Source organism: Prunus mume, linkage group LG3 (genome assembly GCF_029339155.1).
Source record: "Prunus mume cultivar Tortuosa linkage group LG3, ASM2933915v1, whole genome shotgun sequence".
Classification (NCBI taxonomy): domain Eukaryota; kingdom Viridiplantae; phylum Streptophyta; class Magnoliopsida; order Rosales; family Rosaceae; genus Prunus; species Prunus mume.
Genome location: NC_142700.1, coordinates 11,154,068 through 11,173,609, shown reverse-complemented (window position 1 = coordinate 11,173,609; position 19,542 = coordinate 11,154,068). Strand labels below are relative to the sequence as shown.

Sequence of the window (19,542 nt, the reverse complement as noted above, 5' to 3'; positions counted from 1 at the left end):
TGTCCATCTCTTTGCTATGAACATAACAAAACTCAGCTACTCCTTTTCTTTGATTGCCCACAAGGACAAGCTTTGTTTTTCTAGCTTGCAATTTGAGTGAGGACCACATGGCGACCTATTTCCTCACTGTTTAGCTACATTATTTTGCACAGATGCTCCTATAGACAGACAAAAGGGACCAGTACTCTTGGGTATTTCTATTCATTTGGAATTAAGCCAAATTTGATTTCAGACCAGACAATGGCTTCATCACTGGTAACCAAAACATTTGAACCCGCGAGCGAGCCCTTTCGTAGTTCCGTTCTACCCTAAATCCTGTATTTGATTCACCTCTCTCAATATTGTTTGTATATATGTTAATAGGTCTTGAGTTTTGCTCATCACTTATGAGTGGCTAAGAGCTACCACCTCTTTATTTTCTTATATATGGACCATGGTTTAGAGATGTCATCTTCAACTTCAAGCGTGTCTTTAATTAAAAAACTTGATTGAGACTCTGCTATGCATGAATTTTAAGACTGGTTTAGTTTAGACTTTAGAGTCCTTGGAAAGCCTATGGGAGGCTCTGGCGTAGAAGCTAAGTTCAAACCAGCAGATTTTGATTCTTGTGAAATAGTACCAAATTTTATATACTGTATAGATTATTACCTCAGAGAGAAGCAAGTGCTTCCATATAAAGTGCTTTTGCTCACATGGCACATTAAACTCCCAACAAATGAAATATAGGCAACATTCAGGCTTTGAGAGGGGTTGGTTCGACGTGGTCACATTGGAGCAATAATAATGTGACCCCATTGCATTATTGCAAATAGTGAACAAAAAGTTCATTAGTATCAATCAACCACTAAATCATATTACCATTATTATATCCTTTTGTTAAACACCATGATTATATCTTGGAGATCAAGTGGGGTCAATTACAGTGATAGCTTAACAATAATAATACTATACACCCATGTGCTGTTAAGATTATCAAAAGAAAGAAAAATAAAAGAAGGGTGTTGGTAATTAAACTGCATTGAATAAAAGCTAAGCTATATTGTGCCGAGTTGAAAGTTCGTAAAAGTTTTATAATTGAAGTGATTAAAAGCGTTTATTCAAGTACCCGAGGAAGCGACCGATTTTCCTTCCCTTCAATACGCTTGTATAAAGTTCGGTTTTTTTTGAGGTCATTTTTAAAGTTTGGTTTACAAAACTTGGAATAAACAAGGACAAAGGAGGTGATTCCAAGATGTCTATTTATTTGCATGCACTGCCCCTAAACAGCCTTTTCCTTCGATACATGCACGCATTGTCAAAATGCGCATATTTATATGGTCAAAATGCGCGCAGTGCCATTAAAGAAACAAAAGGAAAAAGTTGAGAGAGTTTTAAAAAGGTTTGAACTTTGAAGAGAGACAAAAAGACAAGAGTTTACGATAGTAAGATTTATACAGGTTGGATTTTCCCAAGATCCTTATATTGAATTATTAGTCCTTTCTTTAAAATTACTCTTTTGTCCTCTTCTTCTTGCACCTTCTTGAAAAGCTGAAATCCACTATCTCTGTCTCTCACTTCCTTTAATTCAAACTTGTTTCTCTATCTAGGCTGTCTTCATTATAAGACACTCTCTTTCTAGGTAGATAGCTCTTCTGGGCAGTGTTTTTACCGCCTAGTCAGAATGTTTCAAAAAAAAGCTGCCAGCTTTTAACACCAACCCAACCTGTGTAGCTCAAAAAACCATCTTTTACCCCTTTCTTTAATCCCCATTGCATATTACATAGTCACAAGGAGAGGTCTTTCATGGAGTTCTTCCAGTTCCGATGCCACTCAGATTACAAAACAGAGTGTTAGTTTAGACCCTGATTTACTTTGCTGCAAGGTGAGAACCTATTTCTACTGTTTCCACTGCTTTTGGATTTTTATTTTTGTGCTGTTTTCTTACCTTTTATTGTCACATTTTCTGCCAGTTGGGTGTTTAACTGTTAATCATGTCCTTTGATCGTAAGAAAGAGAGGCAGAGAAGTAAAAGTTGATATCTAGTGACTAGTGGCTACCAAAAACTCCTCACCATGAGTTTTGAGATCCAAATACTGAAAACTTCCTTTACCTTTTCTCATTCTTCACAACCAGAAACAGTCATAGACACACTCACAGAAATAGAGAGGGGGTTTATTGTTCAAGGATCCTTTTGTTTGGAGACTGATATTGTTCATGGATGCTTTTGTTTTGGACTGATATTGTTCAAGGATCTGAGTCTTGAATTTTTTATTATCTTACTTTGGATACGTGAGGTACATTTTATTGAGACTTTTACTTCCATTTAGACTCTTCAAGGAAAAAAATACAGAAAATTAGATGAGCTTAATGATAATAGACATAGGACACAAAGCGATTGTCACATGATTTTTATAGAAGTATCCACTTTTCAGCCTTCCAACACATTGCATGAGCTTGTCAGCGGAACAAAAGAAAAGTGGATGCAATTTTGGAGCAAAAATGCCAAATGACGAGAGTACCCTCCCCTGCCAAATTTCAAGCCCAAGAAATACTCTGAGCTTTTAGGTTGAAAAGCATGCCCTGCATTTGATAATGTGGTAATGCATAATAAGATACATGGTGGGTGGGGAAGAGAGATGTTTGAGAATGCTTTTGCACTGTCCCAGAAGCATGCTGGGGGAGATAGGGTTTTGCAAAAAGTGAAAATATGCCTTGAATTGAGTAACCACATCTTTTTTCCAGATGGGTCAATTTACACTTTATAGTTTATAGAGGCTCTCATTTGTGAGCAATAGTGGCTTTGTGCTTAGCAGGGATATTTGAAATGTCATTGCCCTAGTAAGTTTAGGCATGCTTCTGTTAGAAGAATGATCCTCAGAGGAAGTAGAATATATTATTATTTTGGAACTTCTATTGCATCAATATTAGTTGCTCCAGGATCATTTTTCCCCCCTTGTATTTTGCATCAAAGTAGGTTAAGGTAGAATGTGAGTTAAAAGGAGCATGGAATTTTTATTCGATAATACATACAACAGCATTTTCAACTATCATTATTATGCTGATATCCTAGTTATGTGCTTGAAACTGCTTATTTCTTTCTTGTGATCACAACTAAAATTGTGCAGAACACAAGCTTTCAACTTGCAAGTCCTCGTCTCTTTTCTTCAGCCAATCTTCTAAGCTCAACAAATGCCGCGATCAAGGTTAGAGGATGCTCTTTATCATAAAAGCTTTTATCTGGGTTTGATTTCTGTGTCCTGCTGCTGTGAAGACGTGTTTATGTGCATGCTATAATTACAACTACAAGGGTGACCAAATCTGTCTTTGGCCCTAAATACAGTGATCAGAACTGTGTTTTATCCTAATAGAAAGTTCTTTTTTGAACTCTAATGGTTCATATTACATGTCTTAAGAGATATGTGAGTATGTATGAAAATGGAATTCTGATGGAAATTTCTCGTCATTGCTTTTGAGGAATAGGGGCTCCGAAATGGTTCAGAGGCCGTCTCCTCGAGGAGCACATCAGCTCAGGACTTCAAGCTCTGATTCAGATCCACTCCATCATCGACCAATCACTGACCGAAGTCCAAAGCTAGGAGATCGTCGTTCCCCAAGAGGTACACAATCTGATCCACTAAATCAAAAGAAGCTTGGAACCCGCCTTGCTGATTTAGAATCGCAACTTGGGCAAGCACAAGAAGAGCTAAGGATTTTGAAAGAGCAGTTGGCTTCAGCTGAGGCTGCAAAGAAAGAAGCCCAAGAGAAACTGGAAAAGAAAATTAAGAAACCAGTTGTGACTTCAGAGCCAGTGAAAATCCATGGAACGCATCTGTCATTGGAGATCCAAGATTCTAACAAAACAGACAGTTGTACCTCTGAGGAAGTTCCAGATGACTGCCAAAGGGAAACTGATGTTTTCGAAGTCCCTGTGGAACGCGTCACAGTTGAGCCCAAGGTTGAACCTAGTGAGACTGATCAAGTGGAAGAAGAAACCAAACCAGTTGATATATCAGCTGATCCACCATCAGTTATGGAACCAGAGAAACTGTCCTTACATGACCTGGCTTTGAAGAATGATGAGATAAACATGCTAAGAGCTGAGTTGGAAGAGAAGGCAAATGAGCTAGAGGTGTTTGGTCAAGAAAATGAGGGTTTGAAAAATCAGCTGAATGAGGCAGCTTTAAATTTCTCATCTGCACAAGCAAAGGACAAGGAAATGACCTTGAAGTTAAGCCAGCTTGAACAAGAGCTGGAAGCAAGTAAGGCCAGTGCAGGCCAGTTGAATGAGAAGCTGCAAGCAATGGAAGGAGCAAAGGAAACAATGGACGCTGAGATGAAGAAGATGAGAATACAGACAGAGCAGTGGAGAAAGGCAGCAGATGCTGCTGCAGCAGTACTTTCTGGGGGTATGGAGATGAATGGGAGGATTTCTGAGAGGTGTGGCTCCATGGATAAGCACTTTGGTGGAGTGTTTGAGCCACCAGCTGGTGGCTATGCTGGCTTTGTTGGGTCACCTGCTGATGATTTGGATGATGGATTTGGTAGTGGGAAACGAAAGGGTTCCGGGATAAAAATGTTTGGTGACTTGTGGAAAAAGAAGGGCCAGAGATAGAGATACCTTTTTGCATCTCTTGCCTAACCCATGCTTAACTTCAAAAATATGTTTCTGTTAAAAACGTGTTTGATGGTGGCAAAACAGTTCCTTACTGTTTCACATTCGGTAGGCAGTGTGCTTCAGACTACCGTCTTAGCCATTGTTTTTCTTAGCATTTTCGAAGGCTCTGTATAATTGTTTGAAATGATCTTGACATGTTTTATTTCAGTTTATGAGTAAGGTTTTAGTAACTCTTCGCTAATAAATGGGATATTTTATTGTTGCCTTGCCTGAATGCAATTCTCCATCCCTATGGTATTCTCATCATTTTGTTGCTTTGTAAATATCACAATATATTCTGAGAAAAAGAGAAAATGAACGCATTATTCAAAAACAATAAGATATCCTGCAGAAAGCCAACCCAGCCAGATACTTAAGCATCCACAATCAGGCCAAAATCATAATTATATCCAGTTCTGTAAATCAGGGAGGTTAGCAAAAGTGGGTTTGTGAATGAGACCACTCAATTTGCACCCTGTGACTTGGATTATGTATTTGAGGAGAACAGTCATAGTGGCTGGCAAGAGTTCCTGAAATTCCTGTTGTTTCACCTTTCAGATAAATAAATCGCTTCAGACAAGCAGATCATGATTATGTTGTGTAGTTTCTTCCCTCTTCCAAATTGTATCAGACAGGAAGATCTAAGTATGTCCTTGTTGATTGGTACATTGTTTCCCTAATCAACATTCACAATTTCTGGTCTCAATCTGCCTATACAACAATCAACATGTACACATAGTACTAATTAAGGGGGGCCAGAAAGTTAAAATATTTCCTTTAGAAAAGTTAGGCCCACACTTTAGAAGTTATGTTCTCATTTTTACAACATTCATTCTCTTAATACATAATGGTAACCAAGATAGATCAGGATATACTGAAAAGATTTCCTCAAGACATGATTATGGGAATAAAAATGGGAAGTAGATACAACTAATCGACAACTATTCATCATCACTATCATAGTTTTGGCACAATGACTGTAGTACATTGCTTGTAGCATTGGTTTTATTCTCTCCCTTTTGCTTTTCATCATCTGGTTTTGTAGAATTTTGAACCTCCTCTCCCAATTGTTTCTGATCTTCTCCTTCCACTGACTTGTTACCTTCAGCCGCAACTGGTTTCTTAACTATAGAAACCCTAACAGTTGACGACTTCAAAGTGAATTTAGTATCAGTTGGAGCTTCTGAGCCATTTTGATTTCCTATCAATAGCCAAATAATAAAATGTTCAATAATGCCAAACGGAAATCTATAAAGGAATTCAGAGACGAAAACCTAGTGTGTCGAGCATACCTCTCTTGCTTGAGATATTAAAAATACTGCTTTTTGTCAACCAATCTGTCGGGTTGCTAGGTGTGTCTTGGGTAAGCTTTGGCCTCTGCATGGTAAAATGTGCACACAAACATTCGTAAGCTTACTGTTGTCCATTACAGAGACATGGATATCACATTAACTGTTGTGACATAAAACATGGTCGGTGTTATTTAAGCAAGTTGAGGCCTACTAGCTCACAGGGGAAAGTATTAATTCCTTTCATTCCACAGGGTGTTTGATAGCCACCCAGTGTAAGTGTTACTATGCAATTTCTAGCAATTAAGAAAAGAAACTTTCAGTTTTGTGCCCACCCACTCTCTCTCCTCTTCATCTATAAAGCCTTCATCCTCCATATATTGATGTTCACAATTTTCTCCTCTAACATCATGTCATATCTAAGACTCTCAAGCTAAACCTTTTTCCTACACCATATTACAGGCCTAAAAAGTACTTAAATAGTGGAAGCACCGTGTAGACCTCAAAGTGCACGTAGAATTATCTGTAAGGAATATCAACAACCTTGACTAATCTTTACATGTCACCTACCTAAAATTAGGTCGAGCTTGATGACATAAGGGAACATATCCTATATTGAAGATTGTTTCTGCCATTTGCACTACAATTACCAAGTTCAAAGGGAAATGCTAAATCTAGAGGAATGACAATTATTTGAAGATAGTGGAAGCACATTCTCTGCAGTGCATTGTGGAGGTAGCATGGATCCAATTGTCTATTTATGGGTACCCCACTTGAAATGCTCAACACAATCTATGCGGGGACTATTTAGTAAAGAATGAAGAATACACAATTCAAATAAAACGGAAATAAGAACACATGCTATACACCTATATCAAAAACCACATGTTATGCTCCATCCAGGGACAGGCATAAAAGACCCTATAAGGTAGAGCTGGATTAATCTAAAACAAAAGGTTCAACACACTGTCTAAGTATTCTTTGATAAGACACAATATCTAAACAACAACCAACAAGTCATACCTTGAAATTATGATCTGATGTTTCACCGTTGCCACTTAAAGGCTCAATATCTTCATCAGGAACCCTTCGAACAAAATCTTTTGAGTTCTGCATAAATTTTTTGGAAAACAAAAAAAGAAAGGTCGTATTAGAAACAAACATCCCGCAATAAAGAATAGGAAAAATAAAAGAAAAAGAAACAGAATTAAGCTGGACATAAAACAAAGGTAGTACGTCAATACTAACATGGAATAGTATGGATTTTAAGGCTGCTTCATCCTCCTCTTCAATCATTTTCTCCTGTCAGCACATCAATATTTTATTACATTCAAAACTAAATAATAAAACCGAGACTAAACAGGTAGCAGAGCAAGTTGAAGATAGAAATGAATGCACAAAACATGCTTCCAGAAGAAAAAGCGCATGTATTCACTCCTTCAAATTCACCTCCCTAGGTGATGTATCTCATTTCAATAAGCTGATTACATCAGGTATTTGGTTTATCCATTGACAGGGTTCAGAACAAGAAGATAATTCAACTCACTTTTAATTAAGTGCAGCTTCTTTCTTCTTTCTTAATTAAAAAGACAGTAACCAACTCATTATAATACGTGGGCTTTAGAAGTTCCCTATCAAATTTTTTGGCTATATTATTATTGTACCCTGAATTACATGATGTTGTAACATATTCATGGAAACCACATCATCACACACTTCAGGAACCATGGTCCAATATGTTTTTGCATAATAATATCTAAAGAGATTCGCATGTATACACCATACAATTCATGACACTGGACAGGAAGCAATACCATATATATACATGTGTCTCTATTTATTGGGGTTAAACTGGTCTAGATATAAAAAGTGCATAAATTTGTACCTTCAACGCAGCCGTGTGTTTCAAAGCCTCCAACATGTCATCCGCACTCACATTAAAATGTCTGGCCTGGAAACCACATACATTGTATTAGTATTAGGGGATACTGACTTGCAGCCAACACAAAGGAATTGAATACTACATAACATATTATACATATACATATTTACATAAACGTAAATGTGATGCACTACAATTTAGTTGCAGAACTGTATAATTACATCACATCCACTACATTATCTATCCATCCATCCAAGTTACAAAGCATCAAATTTGATGACCTTGTCGTAAGATACACTAGTCAGGCACCTACCTTCATGGACTTCATCTCATCCAAAGCAGCCATGATGTCCATCTCTCTTTTTGAATCCTGGGTTCTGTTCTCCAAGGATTTCATGGCGTCTCCCATTTCTTCAGACTCCCTTTTTTGTTTCTCCTTATCTAATTCCTGAAAAGAAAACATATATCAAGCCGTTAAACAATGTTGATCAGTGATCAGAGTATAAGGGAATCTGAAAACACGAAACAATGCAGTAAGTTGGAAGTTATCCTTTTTCTTTTGCTTCTCTTTTACCTCATCCTCATTGCGCCAGGGTTCAAAATTTCGTGTAGCACCAGCCTCAACAACATAGTCTGAATTCTGTGGGTCTGTCTTCATCGCGAGCTCAGCGGAGCACTTGGTACATTTGAAGTAAAATCTAAATATTTGAATTCCCAAATACGTCTGCAAATGATAAAAACATTAACAAGTCAGTCCACAGAACATAACAAGTATCGTGTCCAACCAAAGCAAATAATCAATCACAAATTGCCCCAAAGGCCAAGACGATTGTTCTCAAAGAACAAGCATACCGATTATGAGTTAAAACAAAAAGAAAAACCTTAGAAATCAAATCAAGGCGAGCTAGGCTATGCAATTAGAAACCCTACTGATCAACAAAGTACCTCTCCGACGACATCTTCTTTGCGAGAATTGAATTTGGTTCCTTTGTAGATGTAATTGCCACAAGTATTGCAGCGAATGCTCATGGGAAGCATCATCCGCACCTTTATCTGTTGATTCTTGGGCCTCCTGATTCTGGGCAGCTTCGATGGGTCGAAGTCCGGTGGATAGTACTTGTTCAGAACCTTACGCTCTCCCATCTTCGCTTCTCTTCAAAAACCCTTAAGCTCTCTGATTCAATTCAAGTTGCTTCTCTTTCTAAACTAAATATCCGAAAGATTCAGTTAGTGTGGAAGTTTTATGTTGTGAAAAAATAGATGTCTATATATAGGATTCGCAAACCCCAAACAAAGAAGAATTCTTGTGAAAATAGGAGGACTCGGTGTGGAAGATGATACCTGTTGAACGCGCGAGCTTTTTAGGGATTTTGGAGGATCGTAGGGATTTATATGTTAAGCCTGAGAGCGCCGAGTTTATTGGATTTTCCAACTAGACCGGCTGGGTCGGTCGGTCCGACTTCAATGTAATAATGTTGGGTTGTGGACCGGAATAGTCTCCCAATGTTCGAAATATTCGATTTAGGCAATCAAACTAGTTTTTTTTTTTTTTTTTGGGGGGTGGGGTGTTCGAAAGGCAATCAAACTAGTATAACTAAAGTAAACCAATTTATTCAAGGATTGCTTTTTATTTTATTGACCATTTGCCTTTAATTAGGTAAATATATAGATATAGGTAGTATTGATTTGTGGTGAGGGGGCCAAGATCACTCCTAGACTTAACACAACTCCGTCCCTAAAATCTTGGGAGAGAAGTGATCTCAAACTAGTATAACTAAAGTAAACCAATTTATTCAAGGATTGCTTTTTATTTTATTGACCATTTGCCTTTAATTAGGTAAATATATAGATATATGTAGTATTGATTGTGGTGAGGGGGCCAAGGTCACTCCTAGACTTAACACAACTCCGTCTCTAAAATCTTGAGAGAGAAGTGATCTCAAATTCAAATGATTAGAGAATTTAAAGTTTTGATATTCAATAATTAATATCAATTCGACATAATAATAGCAATGAACAATTTAGGCCATTTTTAATTAGACCGTATTGAATCAAACCAAATTAATTGTACTTTGGTTCAGTTCGAACCAAAATACACGTTCAATTTTAACCCTAGCAGTATAAAACCTGGGCAGAGCCGAACACAAAGGTTCTCAGTCAAAAGGCCTACAATGTGGTAAGGAGGGTAAGTCAAAAGACATCAAACCCCAAGTAACATAAAAACAGGGAACAGAAAATAAAATTTACCCATTGAGATAATGAAAAATAAATAAGCATAATTTGTTTTTCTGGACTACTATTAATAAAATTGCGTCGGGATATAAATAATGTGGCCTCGAACAGGGGAGCAAATATGACAATGTAAATCTTTTGTTCCTTCAAATTGTGGACTCAACTTCAATTTTCAACCAAAATATTTCAAACAGTACATCAAACTCATGAACATCCGGATTTATATAATTACTAGAAGCTGTTTGATAAAAAATACACCAAAAATAAAAAATAAAAAATGCTTGTATAACTATCTAGTAGGTAAACCCTACTCCCAAAAATGCTTCAATTCTGATGTCAAACCATTGCATTTGCTCCTAATAGGAGATTCCTTCGGCCAACTCAGCCTGCAACAGATTAATGGATTTCGGATCCACCACTTCACAATAGAGAAACATGAAAAATTAAAAGTGCAGCATATACTAGCATCATACCGAGCGATAAACTAGTCATCCTCCATAGGCACCTCTGGAATGTCAGACAAATCCTCTTCAAAAGGTTTATTGATCACACCAACTGGATATGGTATGTAAAAGTCAAGGGGAACACACAATATTTTCTTCATTTTAATGTACTCTTAGAATTCAATGCTAATATGGCATTTGCGTGATCGCATGCCATTTCCAGCTCATTGTCCAAAAAAGTTGGGTTTTAGAAACACTAAGAAAAAAGTTGACTACTGTGAAGCAAATGAAAACACAAAGCAAAAAAGAAAAGGATATCGATTGACATAAGATCATCCTCTTTCTCTCCACGATTGCGGCTATGATCTAGTTCCCTTCTTATTTCAGGGGTTACCTACAATTGAACCACAGAATAGAGATTACATATTGCCACAAAGTTATATAAATTAAACTCTTTCTAGAGAAAATGCTCCTACCAAATAGTGCTTTTGCTTTTCAAGAAGATTTCTAAGATTATCTTTATCCTCCTTTTGTAATTCGTTTTTGTACCTACAAGAATGATGCACAGCAAACTGTATATGATGAAAAAGACAATAGAAAAAAAAAATCAAGAACCCTTGAGACATCCCTCATTTAGGCAAGGAAGAAACTTATAAAAACTTTGCTCACCTTTGCACAAATGTAAGAAGTGACTGGTGCCATATAACAGGCATTAGCCTTGTTTCCTCCAAGAATCTCATAAAATGTGCAACAAGAGCATCGAGTACGCGATATGGTAAGGCATATTTTTTATCCAAAAGAAGCTTTATAAAGTAACTGCAACAAGTCATAAAACCAACATTGTCAAAACAGTGTTGTATAGGGGGAATCTTCTCCCTTTATACTAACAAGAAGAGTACTTCTAAACTGACCAATCATCAAATATATAACTTCATTATATTCAACAAATGTCACGTAAAGACACTGATTAACCTTATGCATTATTCAGGGGAGGATTATTGAATCAGATCTATATCTTTCTACTGAATCAGGACCTTAGGCCTCCCTTACCATCCCTTTCACCAGATGCATTAATTTTTTACAAATTTATAAATAAACCCAATCCTAGACATGTATTTATAAAAAAACCCAAGCACTATTTAAACATAGAAACACACCCAAAATAAACCCCAAAGTCAACTTTTTGGGTGTGTTTATAAATGGTTTTTGAGTGTGTGTAATGATGAGTTTTGGGTGTGTTTATATGTTTAAATAGTGCTTGGGTTTTTTTATAATTTCAACCCATATTTTGGGTGTTTTAGTGAAACTCCCTTAATTTTTTGGCTCGCATATTTTACAATTTTAAAAATAAAAGAAAATTTGCGACCACATACACATTTAAGAGAAGATGTCTCTTTATGTCTTTCAAACCATGTTGAAAATACTAATTGTTAAATGGTTGAATACCTCGTTGTGCCACAGTATTTCATCTCTGCAAGCTTCATTAATGCAACACTGCAAATACATCAAAATCATGTGTCAGAGATCCCAGATGGATTACAAGAAAAATGAATCAATATTATAACCTCCAACAAAAACAAAACATGAGAGAATCAACTTCCACAAGACAGACAAAAAAAAAGATGGAAATCTTATAAAAGCATAGATTCCTAGCTAAAGAAATAAGATATAATCAGGAGATTTGTGCATGATCAATATTTAATTGGATTCACAAATTATTTGATTGATTCAAAAAGATTTAAGATGGAATTGACAACTGATAGCCTTGCTCAATCTAGGTGTTAATGGCATGCTAATCTACACAAACAAATTAAAGCATTTAATGATAAATAAATTTTAAAATGAAAATTCTGTCAAGAAAATTAACCATAATAGATTGACTCAGGCCAATTGGTAAAAACTAACCACAGTGGTTATCTTAGGGAGACTCAAATTACAACAAGCAGAAAGTGAATTCAAGATATAAAAAGTTCCAAATAATAGATTTCAACATCAACTTAATTTTTTATATTTATAAATCTTACACAATGTGATCTTAACAGTGGCTTCATTAGTTGTCACACAACAATTATAAGCACCCAGAAAAATGAAATTCAAAACTGAGAATACTATTTTCACAGTTCGTACAATTAATTGTTATCTTCTGTTGAGAGAAAACAGAAGAAATTTAACAACGCAAAAAGTACAGCCAGTTACTAGTTTACAAGAACTTTGTGTCTTATACGAACTTAATATGGAATTTAAAGTAATAGAACTTTGACAATCTAATTATATGCAACACTTGTCACATGGGCTGCTAGTAAAAAAAATTCAAATTGTTTGTCCTTCGTTCATATAACTTAGATGATTTTATTACTTGTTAGGATTAAATTTCTATCAAGCACATCTTCATTTTAAAGGGTATGTTTGGAAGCCTTCTGTTATGCCAAAAGCCCAAAATTCATAGACCAAAACCAATCTTCATAGGTCAGCTACCGTACCTTGAATGAAGTGGAGGAATGGAGACCTTTTCTATAATGCTCCCAAAAATAACAGCTTCTCTTAGATTACATGTCCCTGACTGGTCAAGAAGAGGGGGAAATGGGGCCAAAGAGGAGTGCATTAGAATTATCAAAACATCCATTCCAAAGCCAGAAAAACATTTTCAGATCTAAGCATCCCATTCAAATAATAAAATTGAGGTGAAAATCACACTTCAAAAACTTGGTTTGGAGTAATACAAATAGACTAGCAAAGAAGGTTAAAAACAGAAAATCATGAATCCCTGCACAAAGCATACATGATGAACAATATATATTTCATAAGTAGATTGGAAAAATATTTCAAATCATGCGCTACAATGCAAACCACAATGCCACAACTTGATTTATTGTATGAAATAAAAAATTAAAAAACAGAAATCAAGAGAACTCCATAATAATAATTTAGTGATGGTCCAATAATATGAATTAATGCTTTTGTTTTGCACCTCAAACTGGAAAAGTACCAACAGACAAACTCAAGAACTTAACTTCAGTATAACAGAGAAGGAAATAAATGAATGAGCTGCCAAAATAAACAAGCAACACGCTTAAACTTCAAAACACTGCAATTAGGTGGGCAAGCATGGCATGTTTTGAGAATTGTATACCTCACACAACGGAAGAAGTATTCCTAAGAAAAAGGCAGCAGGCTTGTACAAAGACTTTTTCAAAGATTGATATAGGGCAAAATGCAAGCGCTTATGCTTCCGAATGTCTTCTCTCACTCGTGGGAGCAACACAAGCTTGTAGAAACGTTCTACCTTCTGCTTACCCAAATTGGAAGCAAAAATTCTTGTAGCTTGGTACATTGCATTTGGTGACCAATTCTCAGGCTCAGTCAAATATAGGACATCCTCCCATCGAGGCACTGAAGGGATGTGTTTGAATGGTTTGGGAACCTTGCCAGCAGTGTACTTACTAAGAAACTTGCCAACTCTGCATAAACAGTGAAAATTTAAGAAGAAGTTTAGCATTAGTCAAATCACATATATGCGTTTAAATATTATGTACTAACGAAAGAAGGATAGGTTACTTACCCCTTATACAATTCTATGAGGGAGGTATCCAATTTAGGCAAAGGCCTAGCATCTGCAATCAAACATATCCAATCGACAAATAAAAACATATTAATGAAAAGATCTTCAGCTTAAGCTAATGACGCAATTTTGTTAGATTTGAGATTCAAGAAACAAGCAAGAACAATGAAATCATATTCCATTTCAACCTGAGCTGACATCTGAATCCTTCTCTTTAATTCTTGCGACAATGAGGTCTGCAAGAGTACGTTGTGGACCTGCAGACTTTGACAAGAATGCCTCTAAAAGATTCTCATCATCTTCATCAATCTCGTTTAATAATTTCTCATCATGTTCATCATTCTCCTGAAATTCAAAGGAAACAAGACTATTTAATTTGGTCTCATCTACAAATCAATGCGTTTCAGCCAAGTGAAAAATAACAATTTAAAAAGTAACAAAATAACACAATTCAGCATTCATTTACATTTCCTATGTTTCCCCACAGATTCTCACTATCCTAAAAGAGCCAATAAACAAATAAATACGTTAAAAGTCACAAATAACATTTTAGCAAGCGACACTCACTTCATGGCCACCAAAACGGCTCTGTGTTTCAGAGAATCCACCGAAATCATCAATGTCTTCCTCTTCCTCAGCTGCTTCATCCTTGCGCGGGTCTTCAGTGACGTTTAATAAGGAATTGTTAGGGTTTTGGGCACGGTTCTCCTCGTCCTCGACCTCCCTCTGCTGAGCCAGAGCCTCCTTGAGGATCTTCGAGCTCATGCCCGAAGATATCAGCTTCTCTTCCATCTGGTGCTGCTTGGACTTGGTTTGCTTCTTCGAGGCCACAGAGCCATTCTCTTCTGCGAGAAATGGCTCTGGATTCTGATGCCTCTCTCTCTGCCTCTTCTTCCCCATTGAAACTGCTACAGGCAAAGCTTTCTTCTTTTTCCTTTCTTTCTCTCGATGCTAAACCCCACCTTATTTCTTCAGTCTAAACCCTAACAACATAAAGACAAATTGCCGAACAGGACAAAAAATAAAAAATAAAAAAAGGTTTACCTGAGGCAAAAATTTTTTTTTTTTAACATGTAGTGATCAGGCGTGGTGAGGCCTACGGTTTTGGCTACGCCAACAAAGTAAGGGCCGAACCGGAAGGAGAAGGAACCACAAGGGCCCAACAAGAATGAACCAACCCAATAATTACTCTCCAAGGACCATTTGATAACCATTTCAGTTTTAATTTTTAGTATTTATTTTGAGTTTTTCTATTTAAACCTCGCTCTTCTCTTTGTTCACCCCACGTTTTAAGTTCACCCCAACTTCTAATTCAAATTTTCACAATTTTCTAAAAAAACCCCATTATCTTCCCAAATTACCTCTAAATACACACATTATGGTGAACAAAGAAAAATGTGAGATAAATAGAAAAACTCTTTATTTTTTGTGCTAGAATATAGAGAAAAATGGGAGTCAGAATGGGGGTCAGGATGAGAAGGGAGGAAGGAGGGAGGAAGGAAGGAGGAGTAACAAGAGTGAAAACAATTTCAAATAGTTTCAGTTTTTAATTTTTGTTTTCAATTTTGTTACTTCTCCCTCCCATTATTCCCTCTCATCTTCCCTTTCAATCTCATATTCTCACTTCCGTTTTCTCTCTTTTTCCTCTATACTTCTAGCAACAACAAAAAAAACTAAAAAAGAACTAAAAACTAAAAACAAAAAATTAAATGGTTATTAAACGGGTCCTAAACCACTCAAAAAATTTCTTAAAAAACTAGAAAGCAAAGAACAAAAGGAAAGCCTTGTTATTTTATTTTATTTTATTTAATACAAACGATATTAGGAAAGAGAAGAATCAAACCTAGGATTTCGAATGCAAGCGCCTTGCAGGAAAAGCCTACTTTTGATGGACTAAAGTGTTTCTAAAATATAGTTATGCTTTTTTATTCTATAAAGGTTATGTCTGTTTAATTTGATCATTGTCATCTATAAAAATTTGAACACAATCTCCTCCAATAAAACTGAAATGGAATGTAATTAAACCAAATGATTATAATCGAGAAAATCAACATTGTATTAAGAAGTGTAGTGGTTATGGAGTGAAACTGGAAAAAAATTTTGTGGTTGAGTGGCAACTTGAATTTGAAATATGCGCACCAAACATTAGAAGATAAAATGGCTTTTCAACTTCCTCTTTTTTTCTTCCTAAATCAGCGTTTTACTTTTTGACCAAAAAATATCAGCTTTTTATACTTAGTGGATGCCTTTGACATGCAGTGTGAACTTGTAAAAGTTATTACACACAATCAAGACTGGTGGCATATACACGTTTTTCTGGTATTTTCAAGAATTCTAAGGAACTTGGTAATAGCACAATTTGAAGCAAGCAATTCATTCCCTGGGCATTTACCACATAAGCCTTTGCAAACCACATTGCTAGCTGGCATTATAGTGGACTTGTAAGTTGAAGGATATGAGAAAATTTTCTGATCATGGCTTTGTTCTACTTGTTTTATCGTTCGCTGCCATACCATTCTGTTTCTGCATTAATTCAACAGCCAGCTGCGTAGAAAGAGACAGAAAAGCTCTTATAAAGTTCCAGCAAAGTTTTCAAGATACACCAGACGGGTTCTCTTGGAAAGGCAAAGACTGCTGCAAATGGAAAGGAGTGAGTTGTGATTATCAAAGTGCAGGACATGTTGTCAAGCTTGATCTTCGAGCTAAACGCCTCCGAACACAGGTTGACCTGCAGGCCACTGAGGTTAGCTTATCTTGTTTGCTGGAGTTGAAATATTTGAAATATTTGGATTTGAGTGGAAACAATTTAGGCGACAGACCAATCCCCAAGTTTTTTGGTTCCATGAAGCAGCTGACATATCTTAATCTATCTTCTGCACAATTTTCTGGGACGGTTCCCCATCATCTTGGAAACCTTACTAGCTTGCAGATTCTTGATCTCAGTAACCAACCATTGTTGATTGTAGATGATCTTCGATGGCTTTCTCGTCTGTCGTCTTTGCATCACCTTGATATGAGTGACTTGTACTTTGAGGAGACACTAAACTTAATGCAGGTACTCAGCATGCTTCCTTCTTTGCTTTGGTTACGATTGTCGAATTGTGGACTTAATGAAAATCAATTTCGAGGGGGTGGCACCAATGCCACTTTTCTCCACAACCTTCAATCCTTAGATCTTGCCAACAATGGACTTCTTGGTCCAATTCCTGATGCTCTTCGAAACATGACTTCCCTTAGAAGACTTGATCTTTCATTCAACATTTTGCAATCATCAATTCCTGCCTGGTTGGGAAATCTTGAGAACCTTGTCCATCTCAATCTTTCTCACAATGTCTTCAATAGTATTGAAGGTGGGCTATTGTCAATATTAAGAAATCCATGCCATCTAAAATCATTAGACTTGTCGCTGAACCCATTTCAAGGAGAGATATTAGGAACTAGTGGAACTTTATCTGGATGCACTGAATATGATTTAGACACACTGAGGTTAGTCAACAGTGGAGCTAGTGGCTGTTTGCCAGATTGGCTGGGGAAGCTAAGAAATTTGAAATACCTTGACTTTCAGATGAATTCATTCAGTGGCCCTATTCCATTTTCGTTTGGGAATTTGTCAACCTTGAGAGAATTGTATCTTTCACACAATCAATTGAATGGGGCAGTTCCTGAGAGTCTAGGGCAACTTTCAAACCTTACAGTCTTGGATCTTTCTTCAAATAATATAGATGGCATAGTTTCTGAAGTCCACTTTGCCAACCTCTCAAAGTTGGAAATATTGAACTTTGCCCTCAACCATTTGACAATCAAGGTAAAGTCCAACTGGGAGCCTCCTTTCCAGCTCAAACATGTAAGGATGGAATCTTGCAAGTTCGGGACACAATTTCCTCAATGGCTTCTAACACAGAAGACCATCACATTAGATTTGTCCAATGCTAGTATCTCAGGAACGATACCAAAATCGCTTCATGGCTTGCACCTAACCTACTTGGATCTATCATACAATGAGATAACTGGATCCCTTCCACAAAAATTTCTGATATGATGCCTAGATTGGATAGTTTATTTCTTGGCAGTAACCATATAAAAGGTTCAGTACCAACCTCATTGTGCAACATAGAGACTTTGGGTGCTCTCGACCTCTCAAAGAACAGGTTATCTGGTGAAATTCCTGGATGTTTGAAGAATCTCCAAAACTTGTATGCTGTGGACCTCTCATCAAACAACCTGTCAGGGGTTATTCCCAGCTCAATTGGTTATCTTCGGCATCTAGTATGGTTGAACTTGAACAACAATAGTCTTCATGGAGAACTCCCTTCAGCCTTGAGAAATTGCTCTTATCTGAAACATTTGGATCTTGGCAAGAATAGATTGTCAGGGCATATACCTGTGTGGATCGGAGATAGCTTTGAGTTCTTGATAATTCTCCGCTTACGGAAGAATACGTTCAATGGCAGTATTCCTTCACAACTGTGCCAACTTTCCCCACTGCAGGTCTTGGACCTTGCACATAATGATCTAACAGGAATCATCCCTCACTGCTTTGACTATCTCAAGGGAATGCAGTTGGCGAAGTACTCAACCAACCAACCAGAATCAGATCAGCAGGGGTATGATATTGATGCAGAACCAAACAACAAGAATATCTGGCAGGTTTTAAAGGGAAGGGAGTACGAATCTGCAAGGATTTCATCTCTAGGAGTTAGTATGGACCTCTCAAGTAATAATTTGGTTGGATTCATACCTGAAGAATTGACATCCCTTTCTGGATTGCTTGGCCTGAATTTGTCACATAATCATTTGGAAGGAAGCATCCCTTAAAAAGATAGGCGAACTGAAGTCATTAGAATCTTTCGATATATCAAACAATCAACTTTCTGGCACAATTCCAATGAGCATGTGGTCCTTGGCAATGACAACATTAAGCCACCTCAACTTATCATATAACAACTTATCTGGCCCACTTCCAAAAGTTTATGAGGTACAGCCTTTTGATTCAACTAGTTTTACTGGCAACTCACTACTCTGCAGAGCTCCACTACCAAAGAACTGCTCAGGTGATGATGAGCTGCATCAGATTCCTACAAGCACCAGCAATGTAGACCATGATTCTGAAGAAGATAGGTATGAAAAATTATGGTTTTGCCTTGTCGTAATGCTTGGATTTGCAATGGGGTTTTGGGGAGTTCTCGGGCCTCTAATGCTCAACAAGAGCTGGAGACGTGCATATTTTCGATATGTGGATGAAGCCAAGGACTGGATATTTCTTGCAGTAGCAGTGAAGATGCGAAGCTGGAGAAGATGGGAAGAGGCCATGTAGATGATTACAAAGGAGACTGAGTATGTGTTGTTGGAAACAAAATTTAAAATCCTTCAGAACTTTTCTCCTTGTGCATCTTTGGCAAGCAAAAAGCATATGATTAAAATATATGATGTTCCATGCTGTAATAATTTTGAAAGTACACAGACAATTGTGTGAGTAGCTAGCTAGAGATTTGACCCAGAAGCAC

The 19,542-nt window shown here is 37.0% G+C and overlaps 4 protein-coding genes across 8 annotated transcripts; 2 read left to right on the top strand and 2 right to left on the bottom strand.

The window, feature by feature from the left end:
- The first annotated feature begins 1,551 nt into the window (after positions 1–1,551).
- Positions 1,552–4,868, top strand: LOC103325833 (interactor of constitutive active ROPs 4-like). 4 transcript variants are annotated; one of them, XM_008228024.2, is made up of 3 exons: positions 1,552–1,861; positions 3,105–3,182; positions 3,460–4,868. In XM_008228024.2, the coding sequence occupies exons 2-3, from the start codon at positions 3,169–3,171 to the stop codon at positions 4,589–4,591; spliced, it is 1,146 nt and encodes a 381-aa protein (XP_008226246.2). In that variant the 5' UTR covers positions 1,552–1,861; positions 3,105–3,168; the 3' UTR covers positions 4,592–4,868. The 4 variants fall into 4 exon arrangements, with proteins under 4 accessions (XP_008226246.2, XP_088903882.1, XP_088903881.1 ...); XM_089047756.1 differs by lacking the exon at positions 1,552–1,861 and adding an exon at positions 2,252–2,273; XM_089047755.1 differs by lacking the exon at positions 1,552–1,861 and adding an exon at positions 2,702–2,817.
- Positions 4,869–5,378: 510 nt separating this feature from the next.
- LOC103325834 (coiled-coil protein (DUF572)) lies at positions 5,379–9,287 on the bottom strand. Its single transcript, XM_008228025.2, has 9 exons — positions 9,146–9,287; positions 8,750–9,010; positions 8,379–8,528; positions 8,118–8,252; positions 7,808–7,873; positions 7,171–7,224; positions 6,946–7,032; positions 5,926–6,010; positions 5,379–5,834 (listed from the first exon to the last, which is right to left on the bottom strand). The coding sequence occupies exons 2-9, from the start codon at positions 8,945–8,947 to the stop codon at positions 5,575–5,577; spliced, it is 1,035 nt and encodes a 344-aa protein (XP_008226247.2). The 5' UTR covers positions 8,948–9,010; positions 9,146–9,287; the 3' UTR covers positions 5,379–5,574.
- Positions 9,288–10,172: 885 nt separating this feature from the next.
- LOC103325835 (bystin-like protein) lies at positions 10,173–15,022 on the bottom strand. 2 transcript variants are annotated; one of them, XM_008228026.2, is made up of 11 exons: positions 14,606–15,022; positions 14,227–14,383; positions 14,039–14,090; positions 13,610–13,937; positions 12,960–13,039; positions 11,926–11,973; positions 11,149–11,295; positions 10,956–11,028; positions 10,798–10,873; positions 10,510–10,600; positions 10,173–10,422 (listed from the first exon to the last, which is right to left on the bottom strand). In XM_008228026.2, exons 1-10 carry the CDS (start codon positions 14,936–14,938, stop codon positions 10,521–10,523), a joined length of 1,374 nt encoding a protein of 457 aa, XP_008226248.1. In that variant the 5' UTR covers positions 14,939–15,022; the 3' UTR covers positions 10,173–10,422; positions 10,510–10,520. The 2 variants fall into 2 exon arrangements, with proteins under 2 accessions (XP_008226248.1, XP_016648348.1); XM_016792862.2 differs by having other exon boundaries at positions 10,173–10,600.
- Positions 15,023–16,493: 1,471 nt separating this feature from the next.
- LOC103325909 (receptor-like protein EIX2) lies at positions 16,494–19,503 on the top strand. The gene is given in 3 exon segments (XM_089048687.1): positions 16,494–18,065; positions 18,068–18,850; positions 18,852–19,503. Coding segments are annotated over 3 exon segments (2,856 nt in total). The 3' UTR covers positions 19,353–19,503.
- Positions 19,504–19,542: the final 39 nt, after the last annotated feature.